The sequence below is a fragment of the Oryctolagus cuniculus genome, chromosome 6, assembly GCF_051225735.1.
Source record: "Oryctolagus cuniculus isolate XC-2025 breed Fujian yellow rabbit chromosome 6, ASM5122573v1, whole genome shotgun sequence".
In the NCBI taxonomy this organism is placed as follows: domain Eukaryota; kingdom Metazoa; phylum Chordata; class Mammalia; order Lagomorpha; family Leporidae; genus Oryctolagus; species Oryctolagus cuniculus.
Window position 1 is genome coordinate 93,249,597 of NC_142872.1, and position 16,790 is coordinate 93,266,386.

Below are 16,790 nucleotides of genomic sequence, written 5' to 3' on the forward strand. Positions count from 1 at the left end.
AAAGAAAAAATAATACAAAGGTATTTTTATATAGACACTTTTTTTTTTTCTTGCCAGGCAGAGTTAGAGTTATAGACAGTAAGAGAGAGACAGAAAGGTCTTCCTTCTGTTGGTTCACTCCTCTAATGGCCACCACAGCTGGTGCTGTGCTGATCTGAAGCCAGGAGCCGAGTACTTCTTCCTGGTCTCCCATGCAGGTGCAAGACCCAAGCACTTGGGCCATCCTCCACTGCCCTCCCGGGCCACAGCAGAGAGCTGGACTGGAAGAGGAGCAACTGGGACTAGTACCCGGCGCCCCAACCGGGAGTAGAACCCGGGGTGCCGGCGCCGCAGGTGGAGGATTAGCCAAGTAAGCCATGGCGCCGGCCTTACAGACACTTTTTAAAAGCTCCATAAGAAGACAATAGAAAAACCACAGTGTTAGTTGTGCTAGGAAGGAGAATGGAGTGATGGGAATGATACTTTCCACTGTGTGTGTCACCCATTGAACCATCTTAAATGAGAAATTTATGATCCTAGTCTCAGAATCAGTGTAACTGTGTTTCTTCCTACTGTGCTTTGTTCCAGGAGTTAGAACTTTGAGATTGGTTTGAACTGTGTTACTTAAATTGTGTTCTTCCTAGGAATTGATTATGGATTAAGTTTACCACTTGGAGAAGAATATGAACGGAAGAAACATAAACTAAAGGAAGAATTGCGGCAAGATTACAGGCGCTATCTTACTCAGGTAAGGAGTTCAGTCAATAAGTTGAACGTTATGCTTCAGAATTCATCTCGTAAATTTGTTTTTTGAAAGTGTTAGTCGAGAGCCGGCGCCGTGGCTCAATAGGCTAATCCTCCACCTTGCGGCGCCGGCAAACCGGGTTCTAGTCCCGGTTGGGGCGCCGGATTCTGTCCCGGTTGCCCCTCTTCCAGGCCAGCTCTCTGCTATGGCCAGGGAGTGCAGTGGAGGATGGCCCAGGTGCTTGGGCCCTGCACCCCATGGGAGACCAGGAAAAGCACCTGGCTCCTGGCTCCTGCCAGGATCAGCGCGGTGCGCCGGCTGCAGCGGCGGCCATTAGAGGGTGAACCAGCGGCAAAGGAAGACCTTTCTCTCTCTGTCTCTCTCTCTCACTGTCCACTCTGCCTGTCAAAAAAAAAAAAAAAAAAAAAAAAAAAAAAAAAAAAAAAAAAAAAAAAGAAAGTGTTAGTCGTGTTAATTTTCAAATTTTCAGTGGTATCTATCAAAGTAATAAAATTAAGTGACGTGTGATATTGATAGGGAAAAATGTCCTGAGAATCGGTGCCATAGAATAACACAGACTCTTGATCTTTAGAGTAAGGCAATGAGTTTTAGTTTTAAATGATATAATAATTTTTGTTTATTCATGCTTCTGTACATTTATCATGGTTTAAAATAGCCAGTTATGATTTCCTACTCTTCCACTGGCCCCTGCCATGTATTAAAATCACATGTCGAGTTCTAGTTGCTAATTATTTTCTTCTTAGCTAAGCTTATCAAATTCATTTAATATGTTTATTTAATAACCAAACTCTTTGCTTTATGATTTAATGTTTTGTTTAGCAGAATACTTGTTTTAAATATATTTCATTAAATTATATAATAACTAAAGGTTTATGTAAGTTTTAAAATACAGTTTACTTTTTGGATTATTAAAGGATTTTAAACAATCATGTCGTTTCTAACTCATCCCAAGATATTCTTTAGTTTTTCACTGCTTTTTAATGGTGTTTGTTTCAAATGCATAAGTAGTCTCTTATTTATTGTGATTTGCGTATGGAGAGAATGGACTTTGACTGAATACATTTTATCAATGGCTTCTTTCCTTGACTTTAGGGCATTACACAAGCAAAAAGAAAGGTAGGATTGCCTGCGAAATGTTCTTTAGTTTTATTTATTTTTTGTTTTTTTTTTTTTTGGTAAAGATCTAATTGCTTGCAGTCATTTGCATTTATGAGATTCAAACTAGTTAGGAAAATAATTTCATTTGTCATTTCTGAGACTTTTGAATGGTACTATTTAGTATCGTTGCTTCCAATAAGTTGACAGTTTTCACATTAAAATTTTCCATTCTTGTAATCATTGATTTTGATTCCTGCTTTGCGCTTCCTTTTTTTGTTGCTTTCTTATGCATTCTTTGTAAATATTCCCCAGCTTTGTTTTCAGCATGCTAGTTTTTGTTCTTCAGGTTACGCTAATCACAATAAGATTAATGTAATCATAGAATATTGAAGATATTTGAAGATGTTTGAAATACATTTTGTGACAATTTGGATTACTTGATATTTTTGCACTAAAAGTTGTGGATTGCATTTGTAAGCTTATATTGGCAGATGAAAAGTTTTGCACTTTTACAAATCTGTTTTTAAAAAGAATGTTCACATTTCTTAACTCCTAAACTAACATTTTTTAAACACTTAAGCTGAAGATGAATTAGGCATGAATTCTGTTTTCAGGAGATACAGCATCTTGATTTAGAGATATAGTGTTCATACAATTCAGAGATAACTACAACAGGAAGGATGTAATGATCAGGAAAGGCCTTCAGAGTTGGAGGTGTTATTTTGTAAGGCATTATATAATAGAATCTGGGTTATCTAGAGGAAGATCAAGGAGAGAAATCTTTCAAGATAAGAAATACAGAATGAAGAATGACTCGGAGGGTAGGTTAAGCTTTATAGAATGAGACATTTAGGTTTGCTACTATGACTGGGTCAGAGTGTGATTGTTTTTGAGAGTAGTGAAACATAATTATGTAGGATATTAGGATAATATTAGGTAGCAATAGATTTTTAACTTGTGTGTGATAGGCAGTGATGAAACATTTGTTATACATGACTTTTATGTTCCATCCTGACTCTCTTGACTTGCACCTCATTGTGTTTGGGTGGTGGTTTCCTCTGGTATAGGAATTCCTTCTGGTACCAGATGCCTACCACCTGGCATTACTTCATGGTCTAATGATGGGGGATCATAAGAAGAAATTATCTTTATGAAAAATTAGAGATCAAGGAGCATAAATCTTTAAATCTAAAGACATATAAAGGAATTTCCTTGTGATGGATTATCAAGAAAATAGTGTAGTAGAAGAAGAATTATTTTCTTAAAGTGAAAGCGATAATCTTTGGTTTATATCTGAGGAGATGGAAGTGGAAAGGGAAGCAAAGGGAAAAGAAAATGAGATAGAATATTGGGAGGTAATTGCAGCTTTCTGGATCTCTATAATATGTATTGTTTCGAAGACCCCCTCCTGGGTTTCTTGTGGTTTCTAGACTATTGGATTGCCTGGAAACTTTAATTTTGCTTAGAAAGGCTATTAAAACAAACTACTACCGTCATCTTTATACTTTTTAAGAATAAAGGATGCCTAACAGTGCCAAAAGGACATATATTCAAAGCAGTTTTTAAATTGAATCAGTAAATTAATATCTCTGACCCAGAGCTCTCTGTCTTACACCTTAGAGTTTTCTGTCTGATTTCCTACTTGGCATTCTCACTTAGAAATCTAACTGGTATCTAATATGTTAAGAATATTCTAGAAAATATCTGCAAAGAAACTCCTGTTTTCCTGTCAGTTTCCTCTGCTTGAATAAGCTTTAGGAGGGTGAGATTTTTTTTTTTAAATCTGTTTTCTTCACTGATGAGTTCCAAATGTATAAAATAATTTGGACATATAGTAGTTCCTCAATATTTATTGAATGAATGATTAAAATTCAGCCTTTTGAAAAACTTACCTATGTTGTTCTTACTGTTTAGTTTTTTCATTTATCTTGCTGGACTTGGATTGGAGGTGGGAAATTGCTCAATGAAGGAACGAGCATGTTATATCTGTCTTTACAGAGTTGGAACTCTATCTTTTAATGTATTTATAACTTGACAAAATTGTTAGGTTTATGGTGTGCTTTGATATGTTGGGAGTAAATTGACTCAGGGATTTAGTCATGTGTCTTATACTTGTCAAAGAAGTTTAGTTTCATCAACCAACTTGTAAGTAGCTTTTCTAGCACAACTTATTTGTAGATTCAGACTAAATGAAATTTTAATAATCACTTAATTTTTTCAAAGATTTATTTTTAATTTATTTGAAAGACAGTGAGAGAGGTAGAGACAGAGAGAGAGAGGTCTTCCATCCTCTGGTTCACTCCCCAGATGGCTGAAACAGCCAGAGCTGTGCCGATCCGAAGACGGGAGCCAGGAGCTTCCTCTGGGTCTCCCACATGGGTGCAGGGGCCCAAGCACTTGGGCAATCTTCTTCTGCTTTCCCAGGCCATAGCAGAGAGCTGGATAGGAATAGGAGCAGTCGGGTCTCAAACCGGCGCCCACTTGGGATGCCAGGGCTTTAACCAGCTGCACCACAGCACCAGCCCCAATTATCACTTAATTTTATCAGTCACTTTGTTCCTGTAATATTGTGAACATAGCATTGTTATCTTCTTTGATCCTTTTATAATTTTGGTAGGTAGGGAGAACAGGCACTATTCCCATTTTAAGGAGTAAGAAAGTCTCTAAGAGAAGTTAACTAGGCCGGCGCCGCAGCTCACTAGGCTAATCCGCAGCCTTGCGGCGCCGGCATACCAGGTTCTAGTCCTGGTCGGGGTGCCGGATTCTGTCCCAGTTGCCCCTCTTCAAGGCCAGCTCTCTGCTGTGGCCAGGGAGAGCAGTGGAGGATGGCCCAAATACTTGGGCCCTGCACCCCATGGGAGACCAGGAGAAGCACCTGGCTCCTGCCATCGGATCAGCACGGTGCGCAGGCCGCAGCGCACCGGCCGCGGCAGCCATTGGAGGGTGAACCAACGGCAAAGGAAGACCTTTCTCTCTGTCTCTCTCACTATCGACTGCCTGTCAAACAAAAAACAAAACAAAAAAAAAAACTAACTTATTCCAAGTTATACAGCTGTTTATGTTTTAGGGCTTTTATGTTTGTCTTTTGGTTTCCACTTTGCTGCATTAACTACATATTTAATGAACAAGAAAGGAGAAACAAATGAAGAAATAACATTCTTGGTTATATCTTTTTGCATTTGAGTAGATGTCCACTCACAATTGTAGGAAAAATAGAAAAACATTTTGGCATGCATAAGGATATCTATGAGGAAGATTTTTAAAAAATTTTTAATTTAAAAGATTTATTTATTTATTTGAAAGAGTTACAAAGAAAAGGAGAGACCTTCCACCCACTGGTTTCTCTCCTGATGGTTGCAATAGCCAGGGCTTGGGCCAGGCCAAACCAGGAGTCGGGAGCTTCATCCAGGTCTCCCACATATAGACGGCATAGGCCTAAATACTTAGGCCATCTTTCACTGCTTTTCCCAGGCCATTAACAGGGAGCTGGACCTGAAAAGTAGCCAGGACACAAACTGGCACTCATTGTGGGATGCTGGCTTCTCAGGGTGTAGCTTTATCCACTGGTGTAGCACCAGCCCCAAGGAGGAAGTTTAAATTTACATTATGAACAAAAGAACAAGAGAGCACTGAGAATGGCAAATATGTACTGAGAGGGGGAATATAAATTGGGAATGTCTGCTTTTTTCCTAATGCCTTTAATCATTTTAAATCAATAGATACATGAGGAGGTCTTCAAAAAGTTCATTAAATATGCCTATTTATGAAAAAAACTATGCATGGATTTCAAATTTTTTTCCATCAAAACAAACATCTTTTGATTCCACATTTCATGAACTTTTGGAAGTACCCTTGAATGCAAACTGCAACTGAGAATTAAGACCTGATTGTTTGTTTCAGGGAGTTGTTAATCAGAAGATTCTTTTTTCCTGATTACTTTTGATATAGTCCCTATCCACATGAAGTTTTGTCTTCATCTTCATTCTTTTTACTCATTTAATAATGTGATAATTCAGAATATATAATGTAAAAACAATTTTGAAGGCAATTAGGTAATCTATTTTTTTTAATGTGTATATATACAGAAAAATTTTCTATCTACGGGTGAAACAGATCCATCTACTCTGGGAGTTTCTCTTCCTATTGGTGAGAGGTTATCTGCAAAGGTAGGTGGATAGGAGTAGTTATTTTGGGTAATATTTTTCTGAGCCATCAAAATCATAAAAGAACATACTCCTGATTTCAATGCAAACAGAAGTTTATATTGTTTTCCCTATAATGGAATATTTCTTTTTTTAAAAATCTGTGAAGTCTCTAGCTATACTGCTTAAAAAAATTCTGAACATTACTTTGTAACCATATAATTTGATGCATTTTTGTAATATGCTGATTGTTTTCCTGTATTTGATTGTACATAATTGAATATTTAGAGCTTAATTTTTCAGTATTGGCTTCTGAACTTTATGCCATGTGATAAAGTTATTAGTGAAATGAGTGAATGTGAGCTTTTATGTGGAATGTGGGTAGGGGCTCTTTGTATGTTTTTATCAGTCCTAATGTCCTTGCTCATTAAGGGTGGTAGCAATAAAGTACTATCCACCTCTTATAAAGATAAAATGGACAATTGACAATATGTTTCAAAGGGCAGGCCTATTTTATGTAATACTGATTTAGATTGTGTTATTTCATTGACTTTGGAGGTATTAGGATTTAAGAATATTCCTTACATAATGTGTCTTTTTTTAAAAAGATTTATTTATTTGAAAGTCAAGAGTTACACAGAGAGAGGAGAGGCAGAGAGAGAGAGACAGAGAGGTCTTCCATCATTGGTTCACTCCCCAGATGGCCACAATGGCCGGAGCTGCACCAATCCTAAGCCAGGAGTTTCTCCCCGGTCTCCCACATGGGTGCAGGGGCCCAGGGACTTGGGCCATCTTCTATTGCTTTCCCAGGCCATAGAGAGCTGGACAGGAAGTGGAGCAGCCGGGTCTCAAACCGGCGCCCGTATGGGATGCCGGCACTTCAGGCCAGGGTGTTAACCTACTGCGCCACAGTGACGGCCCCACATACTGTGTCTTTCAACAGAACATTTCTGTTACAATATTTTAGTGTTTATCATAACTTTACCTTTCTATTTAAAAAGTATATAATTAAGATTCTTCTGTTGACCTTGGGAGGGAAATGATTAGCAGCAAGTGTTTTGGGGAGTGGTTTGGGGGTTTAGAGGTAAGAGACGTCCCTGAAAAGAAGAAAGGTAGCCCAGTCATATCTCCTTGAAAACCTGTAATGACAGACCTGGCAAACACATTCGTCATATTTAAGAGTTGGAGAGATTTATCTTTGGATGCTTTTGGCAGAATGCACCTGAGGTTTGTTTAGGAATGCTATTGTTAAACAAACTTGGATTTATGGGATGTGGCCCTTGGGAAATGGCATCTAAGCTCTAACTACTGCAGTATAAAATGGAGATGTTTCATTACCAAAGCAGCTTCCTTCTACTAGAAACCTCATATTAATGAACCATAGCATGTAGACATGTGTGCATGTTCTCTTCTGGAAAGAAAGATCTGGGGAGCTGAAGTAGCCATCTCAAACCTTTCTTCTCCCATGCCTGGCAATGACTTCTTTATTAGTAAAAGCTTGATTCTGGGTGAAAGCTCTGATTTGTGTGATTTTGATTTAAAATTAAAGTACTTTTTCCTATAGTTGATTTTAATATTGCCTTTTGATTTCTATTTTAAGGAAAGGTTGAAACTTGAACGCAACAGAGAATACAATCAGTTTCTCAGGGTTAAGGAAGAATCCAGTGAAAAGTCCAGACAGGTAGAAAAGAGTACTGAGGTAGGTTTTTGCTTTTAAAGTAAATATTTGGTACCACAGGATGAATATTTTGTACTTACATGAAATTTTTTTTATGTTTTAGATTTTTTCACTTTGTTTTTATGTAAATATTTGAAACAGTAAGTCTTATTAAACTAAACATAGAACATTTAATATTTTGTTTTAGAAATTATTTTGTCTTATATTGAAGAACTTACCCTGCCTTTAAAAATTTGTCCTCATTGAGGAGATTTAATGTTGGATATCAGTTTTAAGTGTTTATTTTTTATTTTTTATTTTTATTTTTTTATTTTTTATTTATTTTTTTTTATTTTTGACAGGCAGAGTGGACAGTGAGAGAGAGAGACAGAGAGAAAGGTCTTCCTTTGCCGTTCGTTCACCCTCCAATGGCCACCGCTGCAGCCGGCGCACCGCGCTGATCCGATGGCAGGAGCCAGGAGCCAGGTGCTTTTCCTGGTCTCCCATGGGGTGCAGGGCCCAAGCACCTGGGCCATCCTCCACTGCACTCCCTGGCCATAGCAGAGAGCTGGCCTGGAAGAGGGGCAACCGGGACAGAATCCGGCGCCCTGACCGGGACTAGAACCCGGTGTGCCGGCGCCGCAAGGTGGAGGATTAGCCTATTGAGCCACGGTGCCGGCCCTATTTTTTATTTTTAAGTTTAAAAAAATTTTTGAAATTTCTATCTATATCTTTTTTTTTGAGATTTAAGGATGATTGATATAAGTAGGGCCAAAAAGTTTACCACCTCTGTTCTTTTTGTTGAGAAGAATTTAATTTGGACTATATTGAAGTTACGTTTAACTGTCAAAATATGTCCAGTATCTCCTGGGGATAGGAATTTGCCATTAGCTTACTCGTTTTTTTCACAGCCACTTATTGCTGCTACCTTGTATTAGTATTTAATGTTTTATTGCAAGACACAATTTCCTTGAAGTTTTTATCCTAAAGAATTTTTTATGGGTAATTATAAACAGAGTTGAGTTGCTAAAGAACTAAGCAGAATTTGAGGATTTAATTACCTTTTAAGAGATAGTTTCTCATTAAGGTTAATTACTTTTTTCTTTTAATTGAACAGCCCAACAGTGAAGGAATTAAAAAATCTTTTAGTCGAGTTCAACCTGATGTACCTTCACTAATACAAACATCTTGCGAAAATTCAGAGGGTCCCACGACAGATATCTTAATTCCTTCAGAGGCATATGAACAGCTTCTAAACCAAAGACGATTAGAGGAAGACAGATATCGACAATTAGATGATGAAATTGAATTAAGGAATAGAAGAAATATTAAAAAAACGAATGAAGAAGCGGGCATCTCTAATACAAAGCAGCAAAGTTTTGCCAGCAAGACTGGTATTCCAGATAGAAGACTTCGCAAGTTTAATGACAACCGCATTGTTGATAGACAGTATTATAGACCAGACCAAGATCCTGAAGTAAGTGAAGAAATGGATGAGAGATTTAGATATGAGAGTGATTTTGATAGAAGACTTTTGAGAGTGTATCCAAATGACAGGTATTTACAACTTTATTTTTATTTTCTTTGTGTAATGTTACTGTTACTTTTATCATAATATTGGGAGAAGAAATTTCATTTGATTCACTAAATTTGATTAATTTTAAGATGTTGTCAATTTTATGATGTACCATTATTTTATGTTGCCACTAAGGGAAAATGTGAAACACTTGAGAGGTACTCTGTTGTGAAGGTGGGAAACTGAAAGGCTACACCTTCATGTAAAAAAAGAAAATTGGAAGATAAACGTTCCTACAGAAGGGAACAAAAGGCAACTTTCGTGTCCCAGTGCTGGCACTCAATGAGGGGAGTAAAAGAAAAATATCTTCCCTGAGAATTTGAATGTAAGCTAGTACTTATTCAGGGTCACAGTTTTTCATGCTGCTAGTAGTGTTCAAAAAAGCCTCCAAGCAAGAAATTATACAATTATCTTGATTCATTGTGTCCCTAGGTTGATGGCAGTTACAATACCAATATGTCGGCCGGCGCCGCGGCTCACTAGGCTAATCCTCCGCCTAGCGGCGCCGGCACACCGGGTTCTAGTCCCGGTCGGGGCGCCGGATTCTGTCCCGGTTGCCCCTCTTCCAGGCCAGCCCTCTGCTGTGGCCAGGGAGTGCAGTGGAGGATGGCCCAGGTGCTTGGGCCCTGCACCCCATGGGAGACCAGGAAAAGCACCTGGCTCCTGGCTCCTGCCATCGGATCAGCGCGGTGCGCCGGCCGCAGCGCGCCTACCGCGGCGGCCATTGGAGGGTGAACGAACGGCAAAGGAAGACCTTTCTCTCTGTCTCTCTCTCTCACTGTCCACTCTGCCTGTCAAAAATAAAAATAAAAAATAAAAAAAAAAAAAAAAAACAATACCAATATGTCCTTAGAACTGTATCTACAAAGCACATTGAATCTGTTAAAAACTAATTAAAAATTTAAGAAGAGAATAAGATGTGGGAACAAAGTACTGCTTCAAATAGATGAAATGGTTTATTATTCAAATGCTCTTAAGTACTTTTGTTAGTATATTTGGTTTTTGAAATTTATTTGAGAGACAGGGAGAGACTTGTGTCCACAGAGTGAGCTGCCATCCACTTGTGCCCTCCTGAAATGCCAACAATCAGTGGGACTGCCTGGGCTGAAGCCTGGAGCCCAGAGCCGGGAGCAAGGAAAACAATTCAGGTCTCCTACATGGGTGGGAGAAACCCAATTACTTGAGCCTCGCTGCTGCCTCCCTGTGTCTCCATTAGCAGGAAGCTGGAGTTAGAAATCCCAGACTTTTTCATGTGGGATGTGGACATCTTGATGACTAGGCCACGCCTACCTACCCTAATACGTGTGTGTGTGTGTGTGTGTGTATGTGTATGTATGTATGTTTAAAATTTTATTTATAAATTTGAGAGAGGTACAGACAGAGGGAGAGACAGAGTGAAAGGTCTTCTATCTGCTGGTTTGCTCCCTATATGGAGAGAGCTGGGCCAATCCAAAGCCAGGAGCCAGGAGCTTCTTCTGGGTCTCCCATGCCGGTGCAGAGGCCCAAGCACTTAGGTCATTTTTCACTGCTTTCCTAGGCCATAAGCAGACAGCTGAATTGGATGAGGAGTAGCCAGGACATAATTGGTGCCCATATGGGATGCCAGTGCCTTGGGTGAAAGCTTAGTATATTTGTTTTAAGCTGCGTGTTGAACATTTAAATGAAATGACATGAACATTTTTTCTTACTAGATTTTTAGATGCTTTTAAACTTTCTTCCAATGTTTTTTTTTTTTTGTGACACTATTTGTAATTTCTTAACTGTTACAGTGAGATCTTATTTTATTGACATGATTATCTTAATACTGAAGGTTGCTATATTTTAACCTTTTTACTTGGAGATAGAAATATTACAAGGTCTCCTATATGTCATTGACTTTTTAACTACAAAGAGCTAAATCTAGATTTTTACCAGTTTATATGACTTGATTCATTTACTAGTCCAAAGAGTTTATTATTTTAGTACTTCACAAAATTTTCATGGTTAATACTACATGATCTATGTCCTGACTGTTAATTACAATACAGAAGTTTTACAGGAATGTCCACAAATTTTTGTTTTTTTTAAAGAATTATTTTATTTATTGGAAAGGCAGAGATAAGAGATCTTCCATCCTCTGGTTCACTCCCCAAATGGCCACTGTGACTGGATCTGGGCCAGGCCAAAGCCAGGAGCCAGGAACTTCTGGATTTCCCACAGGGGCGCAGGGACCTAAGGGCCTGGGCCATCTTTGGCTTCCTTCCCAGGTGTATTAGCAGGGAGCTGGATCGTAAGTGGAGCAGCCAGGATGCAAATTGATGCCCATGTGGGACTAGCACTGCAGGTGGAGGCTTACCCTTGTATGTCACAGCTCTGGCCCCCAAACATTTATTCTTAATATCCTGTTGTAGTAGAATGCAGGAACAGAGAGGCGGGACACCCAGGCTTTTAGCTGGAAGCAGCGTTTATTTGTGCTGGCACTGGCTCAGTGGATTCACATCCAAAGGCTGAGTCTCTAATGTAATGGGCTGTTGTTTTTTTATACTCTTGATTAGTTCCTCTTTACAATTTTAGTCCCTTTGTCCCGCTTATATGGTTACATACATTCTGATTGGCTACAAGGTTGCTTCAGGATTGCAACTGGGTTGTACATACACACACAGATATGGTTAGGCCAACTAGCTCTTATTTGTTCCCCTTTTCCTGTAAGACCACTACCACATTCCCCCACTTTGATTCTTGGACCCTTCCTAGGGTCAAAGAACATAATCATGGTTTAAAGGTTTATGTTGCCATAATATTATCACATGTGAGGCCATTTTTCTTTTTGACCATGGTCTAGATAAGGCTTGTGACAGTTCTTAAAACCAAGTGAAGTAGGCAGTGTAGAATTAGGCAGGCTCTTAAAATTAAAATCAATGCCTGTGAGGGTCTTGAATTCCCCAAAATTTGAGAACCATCTTCCAGGCAACCCACTGGGATTCCGGCCTCTCCAGGTCTAGAATGGGACATAGGAAATCTTTATCATTTGGCCAGTAATTTCTTCTATGAGCTTACCCTCATCATCTATTTGTAAATGCAGTTGCTCAAATTAAATTTTCTTCAAAATTCTCCTTCGGAGGCAAGTAAGTAATCTAAGATTAAGTGGTTCTGGTAGATGGCATTTTAGTATTTTGTTTGGCCAATATATTGAGACCTTTTGCAGTTTTGTTATAATTTCAACAACAGCCTGTACTCTAATGATGTGGTTTAACATGTAAATGAGAGTATAGTACCTGTAGGACCCAACTTCTGCCCAGGTGGCTGGACCATAATAACATATGTTCTGGGGGGCTTTGTCATCCTTCCAGTGGCCAGTTTGTAAGTCACGTCACTTTCTCTGGGCTCCCCAGTCCTCATACACTTGTACTCCCCAGTGTTCTTCCCTGATTAGTGGGAGCAAGAAGAAGGAAGGATGAGTGGACTCCAACACACAAGATACCAACAAACATGGGGGAAGTACAGCATAGGCTGTCCTCCCCCTGGGGCCCATCACTGGATGTCTGCAGCAGCATTTTCCCAGGCCTGTTGGAGGTTAGAGAAGTTGGATGAAGGGTGGGGATTTGGTTCTGTATGGTTTGGGAACCCCCATACTGGGTTTTTTGAGTGCTTGTGTTATTAGAATTTTTGGCCTAGGCATATCAGGTTTCTGTCAGAGATGTTAAATTGTCCTCTTTAGGCAAGGCAGTGCCATCTAATTATTGACGTTTTAACCACAATAACAGGGCAGGGATACCATGTCTTATTATAAAGTTTGTAGGGATCTAGTTTACTAGCTTCCCAAGGCCAAGATGAAACATTGAAAGTTTGAACTACAGGTCTGCCAACATCAAGAACAGATTTCTGGTGGTAATTGATATGGTGGGGGGAGGTCATTTTTCATAAAAGGAATGGTTGTCTTCATGAGATGAGGTCTTATGTGAAGTTGAGACCCTTTTGACATATAGTTCCAGGATCTTGTCCTTGCCCATGGATAGATATAGCAATTTTGTGGCCAAATTTCCACTAGAGTCCTTCGAGTTGAGAGTGGTAAAGTAAATGGGGTTACAGGATCCTGATTGACAGTTTGATGTATGACACCACTTTGGAGGAGGACTGTTTTGTCCTTATTCTGCCAAGAGGACCATGATACATAGTTCCTAGTTGGGACACACACACATCTTGAACTGAACACAGGGACCCAGGACTGGATTGTTCATGCATCTATTAATCATTGAGTGTGTGTTTTTGTTCCCAAACTAAATTTCTGCATGGCACATTCCTAGTTGTAAGTTTTTGTCTATGACTTTGCAAACATAAAAAAATATTGATACTGGTAGTTTTAAGTCAGTGATCTGGGTCCATTTAAGGAGTGTTCCCTCTTTATGGTACTTTGGACCTCCAGCCATTCCTTGCCTGAGGGGTACTGCTGGCCAAAAAATGTACTGGTCCCTTTGTTGGCAGATAGAATTGGTGGTCTTGTTATGTCGACAGATCCCTGAGACTGTTCCCTGGCTAGAGAGATGGGTATGATAAAGTAGGGTTTTGGCAACACCCTGGCCTGATAAAGTTAAGCAAATACATTGATCACAGGCTGATGTTCTTAGGATCATGAAAGGTGGCCAGATTAGAAGCAGCAAATAGCAGCTAAGCATCCTATCCCAAGGAGGTAAAAGTGAAAAATAGAAAGCTTTTGCCACAGGTCCAGTTGCCTGGGACAGTTTCTGCCAACCCTATGTTGAAGATCAGGGCAAAAATAATAGCAACAGATAAGTGCAGGGAGTTACTATGCATTACAGTAGGAGGACTGATAAAGCAAACAAGAACAATCCATATATTTCATCAGGTGGTCGATTCCTCAAGCTTCTGTCATAAGTAGGTTGATCAGCTTCCAGAGTGATTAACACAGGCTATAGTCCTTGGAGGTCTCCTGTGATGAGGCTTATTTCTTCCAGATGGTCAGTTTGCCTGGTGCTGCCCAGTCAGAGATGCACTCCCAGTCGCGAGCTCCTGGCTTTACCTTGTGTGGTGGATGCAGGGGACTACTTTGGTCACCTTAACTGCAATAGGAGTGGACAAAACAACAGTGAATGGACCTCTCCAAAGGGCTTTTAGCGATTGAACATTCCATTCTTTCATCCATACCATATCTCCTGGCTTAAAGGGATGGGTGTCTGTGGTTAAGCTCACGGGTAGTCGTTCCCTAACCCAGTGATTGATGGAAGATAGGTTCAAGCTGAGGGGTTGCCTATTTCTTTTACGTCTTCATATATTCTCTTGACAATAGGTGGAGAGCACCCATATAAGATTTCAAAAAGAGAGAACCTGTTTGCTTGATAGGGCTAGATATAGGTCTTAACAGACCTATTGGTAACAGTTGATCCCAGTGTAGGGGGGTCTCCTGGAACAGTTTACTCAGTTGTGTCAGCATTCATTTCATTTTTTCTGAGCTCTGGGGACGATAGGCTGTGTGTAACTGTCAGATGATTCCTAGTCCTTTTGTCACATCTGTACCACTTCCACTATGAATGCGGACCTGTTGTTGGACCCAGTAGTAGTTGGGATACCAAAGTGTGGGATAATCTCCTCTAGTAGAAGCTGGGCCACTCTGTGGGCCTTTTCATTGTGGATTGGGAAAGCGTCTACCCAGCCTGAGAAAGTGCACACAAAAACCAAGAGTTGTCAATCCCAAACATGAGGGAGTTCAGTAAAGTTCATGGTTAGGTTTTGTTTTCTTCCCTCCCTCCCTCCCTTTCTTCCTTCTTTCCTTCCCCCCCCTCTCTCTTTCCTCTCTTCTCTCTCTTCTCTCTTTCTCTTTTTCTCTTTCTCTCTTTCTTTCTTGTTACACAGAGGAGAGGCAGAGAGAGAGAGAGGTCTTCCATCCAATGGTTCACTCCTCAACTGGTCGCAGTGGCCGGAGCCAGGCCCATCTGAAGCCAAGAGCTTCTTCTGGGTCTCCCACACAGGTGCAGGGGCCCAAGGACTTGGACCATCTTCTGCTTTCCCAGGTCATAGCAGAGAGTTGGATTTGAAGTGGAGCAGCTGGGACTAGAACCGGTGCCCATATGGTATATACGCAGGCGCTTCAGGCCAGGGTGCTAACCCACTGTACCACAGTGCCGGCCCTATGGTTATGTTTTCAAAAGGAGGTCCTCCTATGCTTTGTATGGAGGGGGGTCACCTTGGGCCCCTGGGGGTTGTTTCTGGTACATACCTCATATTGTTCACATAAAAGTCGGTGATGCTGGAGAGTCTAGGGATGTAAAAGTGTTGGCCCAATGTGGATTCCAGGGATGTCTGGCCAGTGTGAGTCTCTTGGTACAACTGCTTGATGAAAGTTGGGGCTGGGGACACAAGAGACTGGCACCTGGCCTTCGTCAAATTTCTACCATCCACCTGGGATGTAACTTCCATGTTCAGTGTTGAACCAAGTTAACTCCTGCTGGGAGTAGTTTGAGCTCTATTCCAAGGGACTAGGGGACAGGCAGTGGTCATGGCAATCAATTCTGTCAATCCCTGATAGCCATGAGCTTAGTTTTCTGTGGTTGGCTCTTTGTTTTTCCTGGACCGTGGTGGCATCCCCTTTTTGATGGCCCCAACAGCCTTTTTTCCCTGCATTGATTAGTTTATTTTCTTTATTTAAAGCCCCATTTGCATGGAAGGTGGTGAAGGTGTACTTGGGATTTGTATATAAGCTGACATGAATTCCTGCTGCTATTGGAGAGCTAGGGTCAGAGCAATGAGTTCTGCCTTTTATGCTGAGGTTCCTGCAGGCAGGGGTTTGGCCTCAGTGGTAGAATGCAGGGTCACTACAGAGTATCCCGTGAGTGTTTTCTTTGATGAAACTACTGCCATCAGTGAAATACTATGCATCTGGGTCTTTGATGGGCTGATCTGTCAAGTCTGGTTGGCTAGAAAACACTTCATCCATGACTTCCATGCAGTCATGGTTTGGCATACCTGACCTGACAGGCAATAGAGTTGCTGAGTTTAAAGTTCTCAATACCTCCTGTTGAATGCACAGGTTTTTTCACAGCATCCTTTGATATTTGACCATTTTGGCATTAGCCTGCATTGCCCCCTACATTCTCTTTTCTGTTTTTTTAAATATTTATTTTTTATTTCAAAGCCTCTGGAGACAGGAATCCAATCCAGGTCTCCCATGTGAGTAGCAGGGACCCAACTACTTATGCCATCATCTGCTGCATTAGTAGCTAACTGGAATTGGGAACAGAGTGGAAACTGAAACCCAGGCACTCAGACATGCAATATAGGCATCCCGAACAACATTATAACTGCTAGGCCAAATACCTGCTCATCTTTTTATATTTGTGATCTCAGTTCCTCTTTATTTTGTAAACCTTTTCATATGCCACTGTGCATTTATTCATTTTAAGATTTATTGTATTTATTTGAAAGGTAGAGTTAGAGGGAAAGACAGAAAGAAATCTTCCATCTGCTGATTCACTTATAAATGGCTACAATGGCCAGGGCTGGGTTAGGTCGAAGCCAGGAGCTATGACACCTTCTGGGCTCCCATGTAGGTGGCACAGCCTCAAGCACTTGAGCCATCAT

At 40.5% G+C, this 16,790-nt stretch overlaps 1 protein-coding gene across 50 annotated transcripts in view; it reads left to right on the forward strand.

The window, feature by feature from the left end:
- CSPP1 (centrosome and spindle pole associated protein 1) overlaps nt 1-16,790 on the forward strand; it is a 140,637-nt gene that overhangs the window by 22,379 nt on the left and 101,468 nt on the right. For 28 of the 50 annotated variants that reach the window (XR_016236506.1, XR_011389120.2, XR_016236507.1 and 25 more), the window contains exons 4-8: nt 624-727; nt 1,838-1,861; nt 5,929-6,009; nt 7,586-7,684; nt 8,760-9,199. Coding sequence is in view for 40 of the 50 variants with exons in the window: in XM_089336318.1 (XP_089192444.1) it covers nt 624-727; nt 1,838-1,861; nt 5,929-6,009; nt 7,586-7,684; nt 8,760-9,199 (748 nt within the window). In the remaining 10 variants the exon portion in view is untranslated. The remainder of the gene's footprint in view (nt 1-623; nt 728-1,837; nt 1,862-5,928; nt 6,010-7,585; nt 7,685-8,759; nt 9,200-16,790) is intronic. The other 22 variants (XM_070075114.2, XM_089336320.1, XM_070075124.2 and 19 more) reach the window with 2 other exon arrangements.